Source organism: Clytia hemisphaerica, unplaced genomic scaffold (assembly GCF_902728285.1).
Source record: "Clytia hemisphaerica strain Z4C2 unplaced genomic scaffold, Clytia hemisphaerica genome assembly, whole genome shotgun sequence".
Classification (NCBI taxonomy): domain Eukaryota; kingdom Metazoa; phylum Cnidaria; class Hydrozoa; order Leptothecata; family Clytiidae; genus Clytia; species Clytia hemisphaerica.
In genome coordinates, this window is record NW_027103808.1 from 353,855 (window position 1) to 373,419 (window position 19,565).

At 36.4% G+C, this 19,565-nt stretch overlaps 5 protein-coding genes across 6 annotated transcripts; 1 reads left to right on the plus strand and 4 right to left on the minus strand.

Annotated features, from left to right (window-relative positions):
- Positions 1–902: 902 nt before the first annotated feature.
- Positions 903–3,731, minus strand: LOC136806500 (thrombospondin-1-like). Of its 2 annotated transcripts, none has more exons than XM_067063086.1 (6): positions 3,623–3,731; positions 2,990–3,167; positions 2,458–2,732; positions 1,732–1,926; positions 1,247–1,436; positions 903–1,021 (listed from the first exon to the last, which is right to left on the minus strand). In XM_067063086.1, coding segments are annotated over exons 1-6 (882 nt in total). In that variant the 5' UTR covers positions 3,666–3,731; the 3' UTR covers positions 903–1,020. The 2 variants fall into 2 exon arrangements, with proteins under 2 accessions (XP_066919187.1, XP_066919186.1); XM_067063085.1 differs by having other exon boundaries at positions 1,247–1,439.
- A 1,110-nt stretch (positions 3,732–4,841) lies between these two features.
- On the minus strand, positions 4,842–7,290 carry LOC136806499 (uncharacterized). Its single transcript, XM_067063083.1, has 5 exons — positions 7,133–7,290; positions 6,708–6,885; positions 6,125–6,399; positions 5,631–5,825; positions 4,842–5,153 (listed from the first exon to the last, which is right to left on the minus strand). Exons 1-5 carry the CDS (start codon positions 7,173–7,175, stop codon positions 4,951–4,953), a joined length of 894 nt encoding a protein of 297 aa, XP_066919184.1. The 5' UTR covers positions 7,176–7,290; the 3' UTR covers positions 4,842–4,950.
- A 216-nt stretch (positions 7,291–7,506) lies between these two features.
- LOC136806501 (adhesion G protein-coupled receptor B1-like) lies at positions 7,507–9,586 on the minus strand. Its single transcript, XM_067063087.1, has 5 exons — positions 9,498–9,586; positions 9,058–9,214; positions 8,596–8,840; positions 8,084–8,284; positions 7,507–7,874 (listed from the first exon to the last, which is right to left on the minus strand). Exons 1-5 carry the CDS (start codon positions 9,541–9,543, stop codon positions 7,666–7,668), a joined length of 858 nt encoding a protein of 285 aa, XP_066919188.1. The 5' UTR covers positions 9,544–9,586; the 3' UTR covers positions 7,507–7,665.
- A 1,559-nt stretch (positions 9,587–11,145) lies between these two features.
- On the plus strand, positions 11,146–17,127 carry LOC136806502 (uncharacterized). Its single transcript, XM_067063088.1, has 9 exons — positions 11,146–11,528; positions 11,890–13,800; positions 14,407–14,487; positions 14,604–14,648; positions 15,020–15,363; positions 15,543–15,635; positions 15,762–15,834; positions 16,050–16,225; positions 16,400–17,127. The coding sequence occupies exons 1-9, from the start codon at positions 11,372–11,374 to the stop codon at positions 16,637–16,639; spliced, it is 3,120 nt and encodes a 1,039-aa protein (XP_066919189.1). The 5' UTR covers positions 11,146–11,371; the 3' UTR covers positions 16,640–17,127.
- Positions 17,085–19,113, minus strand: LOC136806503 (H/ACA ribonucleoprotein complex subunit 1-like). The gene is made up of 5 exons (XM_067063089.1): positions 18,953–19,113; positions 18,558–18,766; positions 18,312–18,372; positions 17,773–17,925; positions 17,085–17,578 (listed from the first exon to the last, which is right to left on the minus strand). Exons 1-5 carry the CDS (start codon positions 19,098–19,100, stop codon positions 17,556–17,558), a joined length of 594 nt encoding a protein of 197 aa, XP_066919190.1. The 5' UTR covers positions 19,101–19,113; the 3' UTR covers positions 17,085–17,555.
- Between the last annotated feature and the right edge of the window lie 452 nt (positions 19,114–19,565).

Consider the following 19,565-nt stretch of genomic DNA (forward strand, 5'->3'; position numbering starts at 1 on the left):
CGACCTAAGCATCTCTGGGCGTGTTTTCGGATTTTTATATGCTTATAAAAAAAACATGTATTGGGCAATACCTGTCATTTTGGCAAAATTTCATGATCTTTTGATTAGTTCTTTTTGAAATATTTAGAATTTAAGTTACTTTAGGCGTACAAACTTTCGCGAGCAGAAACTTTCGCGATTTTCGCGATTTTTGGCCCTTTTCGCGAAAGTAAATGTCTTTAAAAATTCTAGGAAGGGCCATTCGCGAAAGTTTATGCTCGCGAAAAATTCTTGACAAAATAGAAAATCAGTAAAACTTCAAACTTTGAATAAAACGTAACTTTTATGGCACTTTTTAGCCTGCTAAAAGACTAATAAGTCAAAGGACAAATGTTTCAAGCCAATCCAAGAAGTATTTGTCTCCCTAAGCCATTTTTTTCATGTGAAATTTCTCAATTTTACGTTATGATTCGCGAAAGTTTACGCTCGCGAAAAATATTTTTTTGTTAAATTCGCGAAAGCGAATGTCGTGAATTTCGCGATTTTTCGTCCTCACGAAAGTTTCTGCTCGCGAAAGTTTGTACGCCTAAAGTATGTCGATGTAAAAGTGAACTTCGGAAAGACTGCTAATCGATAAATTCCTTAAAATTATGCAAATCAATCAAGTTAGAAATATATTAAACAACTTGAAAAATAATCAGTATCCGTAGGAAAAAAATCAAATTAAAAACACGAATAAAAAATGGAATTCAGAAAAAAATCCTGAGATTTTTGAGTGGTAGTCATTGATGCGACCTTTGACGGGAGAATAAATTTTCTCTGATAACAAGGCCTTTAGTATATGAGTGTACGTCACTGGTTTGTTGTAAAAATAGTGGTGCTAGTTTAAATGGTTATAGGGAACCATGAAAATAAGCCTGAAATTTTTAGTTTGTTGAACGATATTGTTCTAATTAACGAATAAATTTACAAATGGATTGATTTTAATCAAAATACGAAAAATTCATCTTCTTACTTTCCTTTGGTTACATCTCTTGGCTCTCTAGAAAAAAGAAAAGAGCAAATATTTCACATAAATTCCAAAACTTGTCTCTGTAATTGATTCCTCAATACAAACTCAAGGGTAACAAGGTCGAGTTTAGTGACAGGCTATTTAAATTTACATATTAGCAAAAAAAACCTTCAATTCTGCATCATTTTGTGACGACGTCTAAAAATTAAAAACTTGAATCTTCTATAGCGAAAAAAATAACCGAGCTCTTCTTACCAGCAGTTCATCTTGAAGCATGGTCTCATTTGGAAAGGTTCACCGACACAATTTCTGCCAGAATTTTGAGGTTTTGGATTGTCACATTTTCTTGTTCTAATTGAAGGAGCTGTATTTCCACAAACGCATGGAGACCAGTTTGACCATTCCCTAAATTTTCCGTTGATTGGTCGAAATTCTTCTTTCTCTTCTTCTAAATAAGAAATATTAGTTTGAATTCAAAAAACATTCTAGGTTGTTTATTTATTACTTTTCCTAGCCCATTTCGTATTAAACATATCTGTACGTATAAAGTGTTGTTTTCACTGACTTGTGATTCGAATTCACCACATAAAATTAACAAAGGGTGTCAAAAAGATTTGGATAGAACAGATTCTGAATAACTGAATAACTCATCTTTGGCGATGACCAATTTGACAGTATCAAATTCGAGCTCGAGGTCTCTATTAAAAAAATGAGGGTAAGAGTAGTGAAGAAATGCTAACCACATGCATGCTTGTTGCATTCTCTCATCTCTTCTTTCAGGACATCGCATCTATGAACACCAGAGACCATTTCACAAGCTGTTCGTGTTCTTTCTTGATATCCTTTACCACAACTTTTAGTACATGTTGTCCATGAGGTCCACTCTGTCTCTTTACCAATATCTGGAGTCTCGATTTCCACTTCTCGTAGATAATCTTAAAGTAAATGAATATGAATGAATGAATGAATGAATGAATGAATGAATGAATGAATGAATGAATGAATGAATGAATGAATGAATGAATGAATGAATGAATGAATGAATGAATGAATGAATGAATGAATGAATGACAGAACTACGTCTTTCAAACTAATGGTTGGTCGATTTTTGGGAATTTGAAGACTTTGAAGGCTATATCATCTCAAAAGAGATGATAGATATTTGATAGTGGTTTTTTGTTACTCCCTCTGCAATCCGGGCCAAAATATATTGAGAATTTCCTTTCGTCTCAAATATTATGGCCAGGATTGTGGAAGCTATGAAATAAAATCCAATGTCATGGGTTGTTAAAATTTTTAGATTTTTGGCCAAATTCGATTGTTTCAAGGCGTTTTGACAAAAAAGAAGTTAATATAAAATAACCTCAAAGGTTATAAAGAATTTGCACTGATGACAACTAGTTTATCTTGCGTTTTGAAATAAATGTCATACGTCTGAGCGCTAACAACAACAATACAATACTCACAATAAGTGTATAGCGAAGTTGAGACATCAGTACCAGCACAAGCTTGTGATTGGATAGTAATTTCTCCTCCATTTAGTCCCTCTACTTTACGATGAAAATTCTGTGGTTGACATTCTTTGTACGTTCCGTTGACGCATTTGTTGGACGTTGGAACTTTCTTCAAGAGGTCTTCAACTGAATATTCACTGGCCCAACATTCACCGTAAAATTGGATTCCAAAACTCAAATATTGTTTTTCAGAATCTTGCGCAAGCTTTTTACATTTGCATAAGATTCTATAATGGCAGAAAAACAAAATTATTTAAAAGGCCATTCGGTGCAAACTGTAGAATTACTTTTACAGAAATCCTTAACCGAATGACAAACAAGGGATGATGTCATTTTTTGAAGATAATTCACATACACTAGTGCAACTCAGTGGATCAGTGACGGGGTGCAGAACCTTGGATCTTATCTTGAAATAATCTTCAAAGTGTTAAAATTGATAATTTGAATAAAACATAGAGTATAAATAAGTACAAAGTGATCATACTTTTCAACAGACGCTCCGTAATTATTCCAATCGATATCATTTCGTCCATTGTAGATCAACGTTTTCATGTGTTGAGTGTCACCAATCCTTTCAAGACAAGCAACATCAATGAGCCCATTATTGTAATCTCCACAAAACAAATTCAAATCCACATAACTACATGCAATGTATGGAATGACTGAAAGAGCGAAAAAGATATATACTATACACGTCAAAATTGTTAACATTTTAGCCCCGGATGAGGAACAGTGAAAGCCTATGATTGCTTTAGTATCTTCATTTTGCCAGAAGTATGATTAAGATGACCAGTTGGGGAGTCTTCAAAACTAATGCAGAGATTAAATGGTACACGTTGTTTCATAGGAACAAACTATAAGAACATAAGGCTTCGATGGCCAAAATATTAAGAACAAGTTGAGAATATTTTTAAAAAGCTTTGCGGACTCGAAGACAGACAAAAATATAGAAAAAAGAGGAAAAATTTGAAGAACATTTGAAACTTAAAAAGTTTAAGAAAATCCGAAGGCTTTAAAATTTAGATGCTCTTATAAAAAAAAGTGTAATACCAGACATCACGTGGCTAAGAATAACGGCAAAAAATGACCGCAACTAAACTTCCAAAAAATGACTTACCTGATAATAAAAGTGTAAAAGTTGAAATTTTGATTGTATTCATTTTAAAGAGTCTAAAAACCAACACTCTGAACCGTTTCTAAAAATAAGTTTTTGCATATTAACTTGACCGTAGACGGTTCTTGAATTTTATACTAAGCTAATAACAATTGCAAAGAGCGAATAAAAGCACAAAGGGTTTTGGTCTACACCTGCAAATTACAGTTAATCAAATATTTGAAGATCGTATTTGGTTTTAACGGATAGCGTTTTCAATTTACGCATGAATGTTGCTTAACCCTTTGAGTGCCAGGGTCCTTTTTTCTAAGTTTTTTTTAAAAAATCGCTAGTTCAAACTTTAAGGGCTTATATCTCCTGATCTAGAAGGAATTAGAAGCTCGTATATAGCTCGTTGGATAGCTTAGAGTCTCTTCTTTCTTTTGGGCGCCTTCGGCGCCGCCCGATTTAGGAAGGGCGTGGTGGGCGGCGGCCAAGGGGGGGGGGTAGGTTAGGGAATTAAAGCAGTCAGGCCCGCTGCGCGGACCTGACTGAACTGATGAAAAGGTGCCCAGTGGTAAAATTTCAAATCAATTCACTAGAAGACAGAATAAAGTAAAACAGGGCCAAATTTGGAGGTTCTTGGATCACTCGTTGACCAAAAATAGTCAAAAAACGGTCAGAATCTCAAAAAAGTGAATTTTTGTCAATTTTTTGCAATTTTTTGACTTTTTTGCTTAAAATTTCGCTGGAAAGACTCACTTTTGAATTTTTTTTTGCTTGACCATAAAGGACAATCTAATTCCTACGAGTTCGACCAAAAATAACGATTTCTAACTCAAACTGGGCATTACAGGAGGGCTTCGCCCTCCTATATAGCCCATGTCGTATATATACGACATCGGCACTTAAAGGGTTAAGCTGCTAAACTAATACTTGATACAAAGTTTTGTTCTCGAAAGGGAAAATTGTTTTTCATTTTTTCTTCATTTTCACGTGTTTACTCGGCCCCCTTTTGTCGCTTTGAAGTAAAGTTGACTTTTCAAATTCAATCTTCACCCTTTGAAATTAAAAACAGAAAATGAATTTGTTTGATTTATTTATTTATCAAAAAAGGATTACATTTCATGAAAACGAAACCCATGAAAATTACAAACATTTAGCAATCAAGCTATTGCGTTTTGGATGGCATACATAAAACGTCACTTGCTGACTCATAAATTAGATTAGTCTCTACGATAAGTTAACAATTAAATATTTAAAAGATGATTCGACCGAAAAGAGTTAAGACAAAAACAAATTTGCCAATACCATAACATAATCAATACAAAGATATAACCAGATTCTTAAATTTAACATTCTTCATATTTGCACAATTTCATTTGAAAAGGTTCACCGACACAATTTTTGCCAGAATTTTGAGGTTTTGGATTGTCACATTTTCTTGTTCTAATTGAAGGAGCTGTATTTCCACAAACGCACGGTGTCCAACTTGTCCATTCACTAAAACCTCCATTGATTGGTCGAAATGCTGCTTTCGCTGGCTCCGTCAAGGCTAGATTAAAATTGTAAATTGTGAAATCAATGTTTAAAACCTATATCCTTTCTGTGAAACATTTTCCATTTGACAAGCAACCAGATTGCTAAGGCTTGAAGCCGCAAATTAGCTAAATTTGTTTCCCTATCTTGTAAAGTAAAAGCTTTTTCTATAAGATAATCTAACCATGTCTAACGATAGCCCTTGACCAAATAAGTATAAATATGGTATGATATCAAGCGTGGTCGAAGCAAATATTTCAAAAAATGAGCTAGAATGCTAAGCGATCCCAGGACTGACCCGAAAATTGGAGATGCTTATAAAAATGAGGAGTAGCTCGGAGTAGCATATGAAGAGTCAGGTGCATTGACCAAAAGTGTAAATTGCATGTGACAGCAATTGCTAAACACATATTTTTATCCAACAGAATTTTGAAAGGCTACAAAATGTTGTTTTTAACGTTTTTCTAGATAGATTTCTTCGAGGATTTCTTACCACAACTTTGGTAATTACATTCACGTCTGTCCACCTTCATGACATCGCATCTGTGAACACCAGAGACCATTTCACAAGCTGTTCGTGATCTTTCTTGATATCCTTTACCACAACTTTTACTGCATGTTGTCCATGAGGTCCACTCTGTCTCTTTTGCTTCTTCCAAGACCTCAATTTGAATCTCATGCAAATGATCTGAGGGTAAAGTTAAGATAATTGGAAAAATGTTAATCATAATCTATCAGATGATCCAAATAAAGTGTTCCAGTCTGGTCTGATATCATAGATATATTTGATATCTATCAGGGCTTTTCTATCCACTAAGAAAGGGATTTGGGGGACCCCCACACATCATAATAATTCATAGACCAAAAGATAAACGAACATAAAATCATTGCCAACAAGGGATGTAGAATTTTTAGGTCCTAGAAAGATGGTGGAAACATTGCTGAAAAAAGAAATATATTTTCAAAGAGATTAAAATAAATACTCACAATAAGTGTACAAGGCAGTCGATTTGTCATTCCCTGCGCATGCGTGTGTATTAACTTTGATCTCGTATCCGTTACGCCCTGCTGCTTTCTGGTGGAAACTTCTAGGTTTGCATGCTTTGTATTTATGGTTCACGCACAATTTCGATTTCGGAACTTCTTTTAAAATATCTTCAACTCGATGTTCACTAACCCAACATTCTCCATAAAATTGTATTCCCAATGTTAAATATTTCTTTCCTGATTTCTTCACCAATTCATTACATTTACAAAGAATTCTATAAAAACGAAAAAACAAAATTATTGGAAAACTGAGGTCTTCTGGACACGTATTTTACAGCGTCCAAAGATTAGATTTGACAACAGTAGACCGATTGTTCTAGGGCTAGACGATAATGGGTATCAGATTTATGGTTAAGTCCAACCACTTAAAACTTGTAATGCAGAGTGTTGTATTACTTTTAAAAAAATCTCAAATCTAAATTTATCTAAGGCACCCCCTATCCCGGAATGCGTGAATAGGCATTTTTGGTTGCGTGAATGCGTGAAAATTGGCCTCTTCTATACAGTATTACAAAGTACGAACCTCTTTATAGATTTACCATAGCGCTCCCAGTCGATATCATTTCGTCCATTGTAGATCAATTTTTTCATATGTTGAGTGTTACCAACTTTTTCAACACAAGCAACATCAATGAGCCCGTCACTGTATTCTTCACAAAACAAATTCAAATCCACATAACTACATGCAATGTATGGAATGACTGAAAGCAAAGAAAACGAAATTATAGAAAGCTTCAAGCTTGAAGTTTGAGAAAAGATTTTCTAGTCATTATTAACTAGGAAAGTGGTTAGACAATAGGTTTGTCAGAGGTGACGTCAAAAAAATTGCATATAACATGTATAAGGCCATTTTATGAATAGAAAACTTTATGAAAACAAAAGTGAGAGCCCAAAAATATTATCAGCCTTTCAAAGAATTTATCAAAGGTCATTAGAAGTATAGCTTACCTGATAAAAATAACGTCGTGACAAAAAGTTTGATAAGCTCCATTTCCCGTTAAAAACTTCTAAAGTTGATTGGTTGATGTGACTGAACTTATGTCTGGCAGGCCACCTGAATTTATATTTTTATATCATGATTTAATCAAATCAACATTCAAACAGTTTAGAATCGAAATGTAAATTTAATCAAGGTTCATTATAATTTTTGGTATCGTTTTTATTTGGTTCTGACATTAGCGGCCTGACTGATCTCTAATGAGGTTGCTTGGAAGATTTAAAAACAATAAATTGAACATGCTGCCTGTTAGAAGTTACCAGGAAACAGTCAAATTCTTCAATAACAATTGGAAGTGGTTCAAATAAAAATGTACACAAAGATATTTTCAACAACAATAAAATACCCAGTTCTTCCCTCTAAAAATCGTTCCAACAAATAAATTACGAAAGAAATGGTTACTTCTACCGTTCCTTGAAATAATAACCCAATGCAATTATTCATAAGATGGATTTAATCCTTCGAAATGTTTAAAATTGAATTTTCAATTACATATCCTTAAAAAACATTGTCGTAACTGGTACTTAGGTCCGATGCAATTAGGCGTCGAATCAGGTTGTGGCATGATGTTGTGACAAACGCGTGTTCGATGACTGGCCCCGATACCGCACGATTTATCACAAGTTGACCATGAGGACCACTGGGTAAGATCGCTGTCAACAATGATCGGTTCTAGCACTTCTTTACGGTACTCTAGGTGAAAAAAAGATAAGGAAGTAATATCCAGTAGGTTGTTTAAATGACTTGATAATAACAAAGGATCTGTAAAGTCGCATTATTTAAAGTGATATTATTGGGTCTAGTTTTTGAAGGCCAAGAATTATTTAACTCCGCATTCAACTACTCTTCCTAGCCCTTTGAAAGCTTCGCAAATGTACTCCACGGGAAGGTATTTATCTTACCACAGGCACCATGATAACAATGTCTTGTTTGAAGAGTTTGGCCCACACAAGGATTACCGCCGTTCAGCGGTGAAGGGTTATTACATTCTCGCACCCGTTCGCTAAAGCCAATACCACACGACAAAGTGCACATACTCCAAGAACTCCAGGTGCTGAATCCACCATCTACTTTCACTGGTGTGTGAGATCGTTTAATTCTACCTGAAATAACAAAGGATAAGATGGAAACCAATTGGCAGTTCAAATGTAATTACTACTCAAGAAACCCCAGTAGATATTTCAAGATCTTGAGTTCCCTCGGTGAAGATAAAGTTCAAAAGCTATTTTTAAAAAGTTTAAAATTGGAAACGAAAATAAAATTATCGGTAAAAAATTCGTCGATTGGAAATGATTTTATTTGCCACGGAATCTTTTAGCGGTAAAGGTAGATTTGAGGTAATTTTTTGCTGATTCGTAATTTCTGTGACGCGGTTCTATTATTATTATTAAAGAATTTGACATAATGTACATACGTTCTGCATAAAGGGCCGTGGAATTGGCCGATCCAACACAAATTCGAGCCCGCGTGTCGAAGGATTGTCTCAGAGTGCACCGTTTAACCAGCTCCACATTGACGCAATGTATAGAGGATGTGGTCTTCACCAGGAGGTCTTCCAATGATAGTTCACTGGCCCAACATTCTCCATAAAATTGTATACCAAACGTTAAAAATGTCTTTTCTGATTGTCGAGCGATTTCCTTACATCTACATAGGATCCTAAGGGAAAAGACAAAAAGGAAAAGTATGATTTGATCAAAATAAAGGAAAAATACAAAAGATTCGCATCCAAAGGATAAGATTCCCCATGTTGTCAAAGATGCCTCTTAAGTAAAACGAAATTGCTGACATTATTGACATTAATGAGTGGGCTTTTACAAAACTTATATACAAACTTAATGGAGAACAAACAGCTTGAATGGATGGATGAATTTACTGTATTATGGATGATTCATATTTGAACCAATCTATAGTATGTCTTCCATTATACAGTAGTGACATCATATGATGGGTTCCGCCCACCATATCAACACAGCCCACATCAAGAAGTCCTTTGCCATACTCCTCACAAAGTAGGTGGGTACAAGTACAACCTGTTGAATAACCAAAACGACTTTGTTAAATTAACTAAGTAATGTGACATTAAGGCTAAGTTGTTGTTGCTGCACTTTGTAGGGTACGAGAACGGGCTAAATTTGTGCAAGTGATACATGTTTCCCAACGATTAGGCCTTTTGGGAGGTGATTATTGAGGGCGAGCCTTGCGGATGAAGATGATGAAATCTGATAAAGACTAAAGGAGGGAGATTTCATATTGCCAAAGGTTGAACATGAGATTGTTTCACGATGGGAAAAGAGTAGAAATGAAATTTTTTACCTTGTAATAAAAATAAAAAACACAAACACAAATTAATGAAAAACATTATTAAAATTTGCGATTAATCATTTGTTAGCATGCTTCTCAAATAATAATGATAATCAAATTGGTATTTTACCTTCTTAATTTCAGTTTCAGCAAAACAGGGTACACGTCACACTTTAGTTCAAACACCTGTATGCATTGAGAATTTGTTTCCCCATGTTTACTCAGCTTCGTTAACGAATTCTTACAATTTTATCAAATTGGTGCCAATTTGATGTGTCTATCAAAAGCAAGCAAGGGAAGGGGAAATGGAGAAGTGAATGAGTGTTGAATTTCTTCAGTCAAACACGCACAACAAATAAACTACAACCTGCGGGTTTCCCCCCTCTAAACTACATCAGGAAGCAAGAAAATCTTTCGTGTTCTTTCATTTTTGCAATCTCATTACGTAATAAGCACCCCACCTCATTTTAGGAGCACCCCCCCCCCAGTGGTTTTCGTGATGGCGTGATTGGCGTTTTTTCAAGTTCGTGATTTCGTTTTTTAAGATTTTAAAATGCGTGATTGCGTGATCGGAGGAACCAACGTGATCAATATGATCGTGATAGAAAGGGAATTTTAACTCGTGATAACGTGATTTGGAATTTCCTTTTCGATAGGAGGAATCTTTGTGCCTAGCTGCCATACACGTTTTTTTTATCATAAGAACGTCAGAAATTTTCGAAGCCTTCGAATGTTCTTAGTTTTTTGGATTTGAAGCCTAAAAATGTTCTTAAAATGTTCTTAATTTCAGCATTTTTTGAGCATTTTGATGTAATTTCTTAAGAAATTGCATGTTTTTAAGTCTCCAAAGCTTTAGTATGTTCTTAGAATGTTCTTAAATTTTTGGGCCTCGAAGCCTTATGTTCTTATATAGTTTGTTCTTATAAAAAAAAAAGGTGTAGTGAAAATCCTTTACAACCTATCAATATTTATACACCGCTAGAAAGAGCTAGAACTGATCTTTCTTTCTATATATTTTAAAAGGCAGATTTCTCTTACCTCTTTCGACCTCTTTAAACCCTGAAAGTTTGTCACAGAATACTGAATCTTTTTTATCAAGAATCAACTCACAGACAAATTTAGTATTGCCAGAGAGAAGAAAGATCAGACAGTTCAAATATACAAAATTTAGCATGTAAAACTTTCAAAAATCTCTAAATAATTCGAGCAACATGAAAAAAGGTAAAAAATTCTAAATTCTCTTTTATTGACGTCAAAAAAGTGACGCCAAACCCCCGGATTTGATAAACGTCAAAACGTTCGACTAACATTCTCCACGATGTTTTGCGAGATTGCGTGATTTGAAAGGTGACTGGGGGCCTCTTTTAGAGCTTTCTAGCTTGTTGATTAGATACGATTAGGTAAAGTTTTGACAACAGAAGTATTGTCCTGTTCGGCAAGGCAGTAGGCAGTAGACATTGAAAATAGCCCTTAAGGATCATTACTGAAATTCAATACAGTAGGAGGTTACATACAAACTTGAGGCTCCGCTGGATTAGACTATAATTGAGAAATTTTATGAAGGGTATGGAAATTGGCATATATCTGAAAAGCAATTTAATTAAAATTTTGCATGCTCCATTAACTTTAGAACAAATCAAACAACCTCCTGCTCTCATTCAGCATTTATCTTTCTCAACAGATTTTTGAGCAGGGAAAACAACCCTTTAAAATGTTTGCGGCATTCTAGAATTGATTTTCTACAAGAAATCTCAAAAAAATCAAAACTACAAAAAAAATCAGTTTATCTAAATGGTCAACTTATTATCGGAACCTTAAATTTTCGGATGAAATTTTCGATTCGAGATGTATATATCTCATGAAATCTTCTTATTGTTCATCGCGACATGGTCTTAAGAAGTTGTTGGCAATCTATGGTGGTCATTTTCATTGCGCTTTCCATCTCTTTAACTCACTTTCGGAAAATATCAGCTTATCCAAAACCAGGTAGCATTGCTGAACCTGCAGAACCTGGTCTTCCTGCTTTACCAGCTTTACCAGAAGGTAAGTGATCAGTTGAGGGTCGCGGTCTAAAATAGACGAATTTACCGTGGAGTCTCTCTAACTCGAACCTCGAACCCTTAACTCGAGATTTCCTTGACTCGACCAAGTTTGTGTTCCCTGTGCGTATTCGAGTTATGTAGACTCAATTGCATAACGGAAAATTGCAAATCTTTGAATATAATAAAAATACTGCCTACTGTTGGAGCCCTTTCATTGTTGAAACGACCTATAACTAATACTTTTGCCAAGTCCTAATATAAGGTGTCCGATTTTTCGTGACACCTCTATCTTTGGAATTATTAAAACTGCTACAATTCACACACACACACCAATAAATATTAATGGCCTTTTCCGTGTACAGGGAGCAATCTTCATCCTGAAGCTGCAATAAAGTCGTCTTCTGAAGCATCATTCAACGCCGGTGGTCAATCACTGGCAGCGAATTCACACGCACATTCTGATCATGATCCTCAGAAAGGTCCAGCACTGATCGAAAATCATGCAAAAGGTAGTGTGGTGCTGCCAGCCAATTGTGGTCCTATGTGTAACCAGCAATGTCAGCCACAAGAAGCACCACCTCAAGATTGTCATCCCAATCAACTATCTCCTCATCCAGAAAATCCTGCACCGTTACCAGTAGCACCTCCTCCTGCACACCCCCCAACCACCCCTGCACCACTACCACCAGGCGAAACACCAGAGCCAGGTGAAGTGGTGGATGTTCCATTAGGACCACATGTCCACCTCTCATATCAACCTGGTTTGGAACCGGATGATCCACCGGGTGAAGAGGAAACTCCTGGAGAAGCCCCAGGGGAATCTCCTCATGAAACACATCACCATCACCACCATCATATCGATCTCACCGTTCACCATGACGGTCCCAAAGAAGATAATCATGAAGAAAAAAAGCACGAGGAAGGAGAAAAACCTGGTGAAGAGCCTACACCAACTGAAGAGCATAAGCCTGGTCATGAGCTGGTTTATCATCAAGAATGGCATCCTCCAACAGAAACAGAGGACGAGGTTCATCACGACGAGGTAGCACATTATCATCCAATAGAGCATGATCAACCACAACACGAGGGGGAAGTGGCACATGAACACGACTCCACTCACGATCACCATGACCAGGCAAGGGAAACACGCGAGGAAGGTCATCACGCATATAACCCAGGATCGTATCACGACACATATCGTGATATTTATCATCACGAAGACGCGATACACGAGCACGGTCCTGACCAACATTATCCACCACCCTACCCTCCCTACCACCCACCGCCTGATCCTCACGAAGAACATCAACAAATACATGACACTGATAGACACACAGATCAATTTGATCACGGACCTCACTACGACGTTCATGTTCCGATAGGTGGTCATCCTGACCCTCACGATCCACACGATCACTTGGACGCACACAACCCAGTCGAACATTTCGACCATCGTGACCCACACGCTCACATTGCACCCAATGAGCATCCTGAAGAATGGGATAAAGACATAGTACACCATAACAGTGTCTACTACCCTGAACACTACCTTCCTCCTCCACCTCCAGTTGGTTATGAGCACAACCCTGAAGATGGACACCTTCATTACCCAGGGGAAAAGCACCTCTTCCCCCCAGGTAGCGTCCATCCGCATCACGCGGATGATGGACATGAACATCAGATCAGTTACAATCATTCAGATTATTACAGTCATTTCCAAGACAATGATGAACATAAAGACAATTTTGAGCACAAAGATGATGTCCAACAAGTGCACAACATACCGGCACACGATCCATTGCCACGCTACTACGATGACCACTACCCACCACCCCCACCTACCCCAGGAGAAGAGCATCATCACCACTACCACGATGGTGAGCATCCTCCCCCACCACATCCTGACCCTCACTACCTGCCACCTGAACAATACCGATCCGTTTGCCCTGGTTGCTACCAGTACGGCTATTCATATGATCCGCGGTGTGGCTATTGTTACGACTATAGCCAATACCACCCTCCTCCTCTACCCCCACCACCACCTCCACCCCCGCCTCCTTCTCCTCCTCTTCCACCACCTCCAGAAGATGAGCATCACCATGACTACCACCACAACGAAGACGGGGGTCACCATGAAGTAGATGGGGGTAGTGATGAGCACCATCATTACTATGACAACCCACCACCAGAACCAGAACCGAGATACGATGTGCATTACCATGAACATAACCACAATCACCCTGACGACCATCACCATCCCATCATTCAATTAAGTAAGAGATCTATCTAATCTTTTTCGCCTTGATTAATCTTTACATATATTGTATTTTTGAAAAATTTCATCTCTTTTCTTTCTGACTGAATCTCCCCCTTGTCTAATTTTCGAATAGCTAATTGAAAAGAAAATAAAGCCGCAAGCTTTTTAATGTTATTTAAAAGCGTTTCTGTAAAGAACGATTCTTGTGGCTATTAGATTTATTTTTTCCAAATGTTCAAATTAAAAGAAACTACCTTATTGGTATATATTTTGGCGTGTTACAAATTTTCGCGGGTACTTAATTTCGCGAGATTTTTGGTCAATTTTCGCGAAATTTAATACTGTTTAAATTTTTCAAAATTACAAAATCGCGAAATTAAATACACGCGAAAAAATTTTTCTTAGTATTTTGTTAGTATTTTTACATCAAAAACGTTGTGTTTCAAAAATACCTAGTTTAGTGAATCGCGAAATTTAATACACGCGAAAATTTTCCAGAAGTCGGCAATGGCAAAATTTAATACACGCGAAACACGTTTTTTCGAAAAAATTTCGCGAATAACACGCGAAAATATATACCAATAAGGTAATGCATAATTATACCTTTGACATTTTCTTACAGCATCAGGTTGTTGTCCTATCGTCATGCCAACAAAGAAACCAACCACACCAGCTGCGGGAACCACACTGGCACCTTCACCTAGTAAGTTCTTTCTCTTCTCTCCAGTCCACTTTCTTTATTGAGTATTTCATTAGTATATACCTTTTCGAGTGAGATTATAATATCATTATCAAAATCGCCAATTTCCATCTTTTCAGCACCGCCACCAAAGTTCCAATGGGCTTACAAGGAAACAGATCTTGGTAAGATATACATAATTTATAACCACCTATAATGAATGCATTCCTATATCCCAACAATATTCCCAAAGTGCAGTGTAAGGATCGAAATCAGCAAAGATGAGGAAAATTGCACTCTAAGGGTGTACAATTTGGAAAGTCTGACCATATTTTGTATATTTTCAAGAAAATGCACCGTAAGGGTCCTATTATTCACTCAAATTTGCTCAAATTTTGCAAAAGATTCTCTGCACTGTATGGGCATGATTAGAAAAGCCTAATTTTGCGTCGCACGTACGATCATATATTTTTCGGACAAAGAAATTGTTAAGTTAAATCCTTTGTTAGAGAAGCTAACAAAACCTGACAAAAACCATTGCTCGATTATATTTCAGCCTACGGTCCACCAAATTGGAAGCATTTGGCGCCATTGTGTGGTGGTCAGATGCAGTCACCAATAGACATGAGTGCTTCCAACTCTGCAACACTTCCTTTACAAAGTGGTATAGCAATGGAAGGAATCGAAGGCATGATTCGTGGGAAATTATCCAACAATGGAAAGACTATAGGATTTGCCATAGATAACAGCATTGATAACAATGCTGCTAATGACGACCATGCAGCCATGTTGACTGTTCAAGGAGAGACGTATACTTTGAAACAATTTCATCTGCATTTTGGATGTGGTGGTGAACCTGGCTCTGAGCATGCGCTAGATGGACAAAAATTTGCAGGAGAGGTTTGAAATTTAAATTGGTGATATTCTTTTCACCATACCTTCGATTTGATTTTGATTTTGGATGGTTATCAAATCTTTTCATTGACATTTTTTTTGCCAACAAATTAATGAACAGTACAAGATGTTACGTGGTTTTCAATCCACTTAATGGTGATGATATCTTACTCTTTACTTTTTAGGTTCACCTGGTATTCCAGAACACCTTGTTTCCGAACCAAGGAAATGCATTGAAACAACCAAACGGTCTGGCTATATTAGCCTTCTTCGTCAAGGTATTTTTTTCAATTTCTTTCTGATTTAATGTGTACAGCAATGTAAAAAGCAAGTGCACACGATTAAGAATTTAGAGATAAAACGTGATAAAATCAGAGATTCTAAAAGGTTTTTCCAAATTATAGATTGATCCTGGAGCACCGCCAAACGCCGAATTCAGGAGGTTTGCTGAGAACGTGATGAATGTACAACAACCAGGTATGTTGAATACAATAACCCTTTCCCTTATTAATAAGGGAACAGTAGAGCCTAGTACTCAAAAAACACAAAAAGGTAGGGGAAAGTAAGTGTGCTATTGTAGAAACCCCTCTCTCTACAAGCTCTTTAGCATTAAGGATATTACCAATCAATCTTTCAATCAATACTTCTAAATCATCGAGTTCAGTCATCGATTTTTATTCTTGAAACACCAGGCGATGTCTTACCCATGCCAGGAGGTTTTTCAATGACGGGGATGGTTCCACACTTCACTGAAGGCTTGAGAAACTTGAGACGGTTTGTGTACAAAGGTTCACTGCCCACGCCACCATGCTATGAATCTGTCACGTGGGTCATCTTCAATCGACCAATCCTGTTGAATGGAGAAACAGTAAGATACATTTCTCTCTTTTTGGTTGAAATGTTTTAAATTAAAGAAATCACTAACTTTATCTCTGTTCTCAAAAAAATGATGCTTTTGCTCGAACCTGAAACTATTCTAGCTACATACTTAAAAACTTAAGTAATCAAATCCATAACGAAATCTAAATTGACTTTCCCTTAGGTCAATAAATTCAGCTCAGTGATGGGTGCTGGTCAACAGCCACTGTGTGGAAATTTCAGACCAATTCAACCTGCAAACGGACGTGAAGTAAAATACTTCGCACCTGCAGGGGCTGCTGGACCTGCAGGAGCCCCTGGACCGACAGGGATGCCAATGGGTACAACTAGGAGAATGACAACCCCACGTATGGGAACCACACGACGAATGACTACTCGTAGGAGAAGTACACCTATGGGTTAAGAGAAAAATATTACCATTTTAAACATGGTGCAAGATAATTCGAGGAGTTTGAACCAAGCCAAATTCAAGGACAAATGTTCACTCATGCGTTCATCAGGTTGTTGGCGTGCAACATTGCATCGCTTTAGCTTTTCAATTCCATCTTTGATTTAAAGGTCACTTTTATGTTGGTTAATATTAAATAACTTTGCTGAAACAACAAAACATGACATTCGTATATAGCAGCGTTAATTTTTAAGAGACATTAATCGAAAAGTGCATCGAGAATAAAAGACGAAAATTCGTACAAAGATTACAGAGTCCTTGCTAATTAGAAGATTCGATACTTCCAAGAAAACCCTAGGTGCATAGTTAAAATAATTTTATAATTCAATGTTTTTTGTAAATATTTTTGAAATGGAGAATTTGTAAAATAAGAACGGAAAAATCAAATGAATATTTCGCGTACTAGTTAATCTTCGTTTTTCTTATAAAACCTGATAAAACACAAAATGATAAAATTGTGAAAATATTCTCTTCTATCTGGCATAAAAAATATTTCGATAAAAAGAGATAAAAATAAAGCAACAGGAGGAAAAAAACAAGTTAAAAACAAATTTCATTTTTGAAAAATCATTGTGAAAATATTATTTGGCCCGATACCAACTTCCTCCTTTGTCTTTAAAAAATTATACAATACTCATATTGCTATATTTCATAAACCATTTCACGCCACCCACATTGTTCTTAAAACATTAATTCCGCTTTAGCAGATACATGGAGTCTTTGCTTATTCTCACTGACATTACAATTCAGAGAAGGGCGTTTCCACATAGACTGATTCCAAACGTGATGGCTTGAGTAACCTATACCCCTTTACAACATACGCACTTCTTCTGCAAAAATTCTATGTACAAAATTGATCCTTGATATATCCTTAAAACCTTCCTCGTCCTCGACCTACAAAAAAGGAAATTTTAATCAATTAAAAAAATTATATTAACATGAAAACCAGAATATGATTCTTCAATGGGAATCTAAACTATAAAGTGCACTTATTAAAACCAAAAAGAATAGTGAAAAAAATTCGTTGTCTTTTGGGTCAAAAACGAGCAAGTAAAGAAACATTACTCAGTATAAAGAAGAAAACATACCTCCTCTGAAGCCGCCACCGCCTCTTCCGCCACGGAAACCACCACCGCCTCGGCCTCCTCTTCCTCTTGGTGTGAATCCACCTCTACCTCCACCGCGACCTCCACCTCTGCCGCCTCCACGACCACCACGGCCTCCACGACCTCTGCCGCCACCTAAGGTGCGAGAAAAAATTAAAGTAAGGATTAAAGTTTAATCATAAAAAAACAATTTGACGGCTTGATGAACAAACTTTCTTTGGAATACAGTTGACGCTCTCTAAATCGATTTCCAATGAAAATTGGATTCTTACCGAATAAGGGGGCGTAGAATAAATAGTAGAATGTCGTTTATGAAAGTTTCTTGTTGGCAGTGACTTTCAATATTATCGAATAATGGAGCATATCGAAAAGTAGAACGTCGAATTAGAGAGAGTCGACTGTAGTGCTAAAAGATATCTAATGACTTGATCTGCAAATTCAGTCTTTTTGTTTTCATCTTCTAAATAATATAATTTTCTAATAATTTGTTCAGGATTTGTAAAGGAAGAAAATAAACTTACCTCTGGTATTCCTTGATAAGAACCTACTTAAAGGTAAAAGCTTCATTGGGTCAATGAAAAACTAAAATGAGAAAAAAAAAGAATTGCTACAATCACGTTTTTAAGATTATAAAGCTTTACCTACAATCTAAGCTAAAGCCCTACGTTAGGAGTACTGTCCTCGTATAAAAATAAACAAAATAGAAAGCAAATGCATCAATATCTTTTAATAATTCTAAAAAATGTTTAGTAGTTGTCCGTACAAACCTTTTGTAATTTTTTGAATGAATCAGCATTCATACCATCAGAAATTTTGACAGAGAAATAGAACTCAGTTATGGGACCAAAAATCTCATCGACTTTGCCAATTTGTTGTTTGTTTTCAAGGAAGATTGGGGCGTTGAAGTAAGGAACGTTTTCGTTCGTACACTTCAACACCATATCACCTTCACATGGATGTAAAAGATGACCAATTTCTAGAGGGAAATTACAGATATTCTTGGTTAATATTTCTAGTAATATTTTGTAAAAAGAGCGAAGTCTGCAAAATTAGGACCACAAATCTTATAAAAGTTTCTTACCACAACAGAATAAAATTACATCTTAAATTAAAGCTTGCACGGATAAAACTTTGCAGCTGATAGTTACAATAAATAATATACCTGTGACAGTTTCAGGAGGTCCATAGTCTTGTTGTCGAAAACCACCTCGACCGCCACGGCCTCCGCCTCTTCCTCCACGTCCACCACGGCCGCCACCACGTCCACGGAAACTCATCTTTTTTTCTTTTTTTTTTAATTCTTTGTTCATAATAAAAAAGATTTTAATATAATGTAATTGTTATAAGAAATATTCCTGATTGAAATACCGAAGACTTTTCATTAAGAAATTTTCATAGACTTCCAAAATAATAATACATTTTGCATGTTTTTATAGATCTTTATTGTACTGTATAATAATAAAAAAAACGACGAACAATTGACACAAAAATGATCTCATATAAAAAGACCAAGATCAGTGAGTAACAAAGTAAACGAATTCTAAAACCATTAGAACAAGCATAATTAATTCCATCTTTAATACTGATATTTAAGTTCCTCAATCTTCTTTGAAAGGCTTTCCAAGTCGTCACTCAACTGTTTCTTTCTTTTCACACTGGCAATAAATCTAGCTTTTGACCTCTTCAAAGTCTGTTTTCGTTTCTTGCTTTTCTCTTCAGACATACAAGATCTCACATCTTCATTACTTTTTTCCATGATATCATCAGCTACCTGC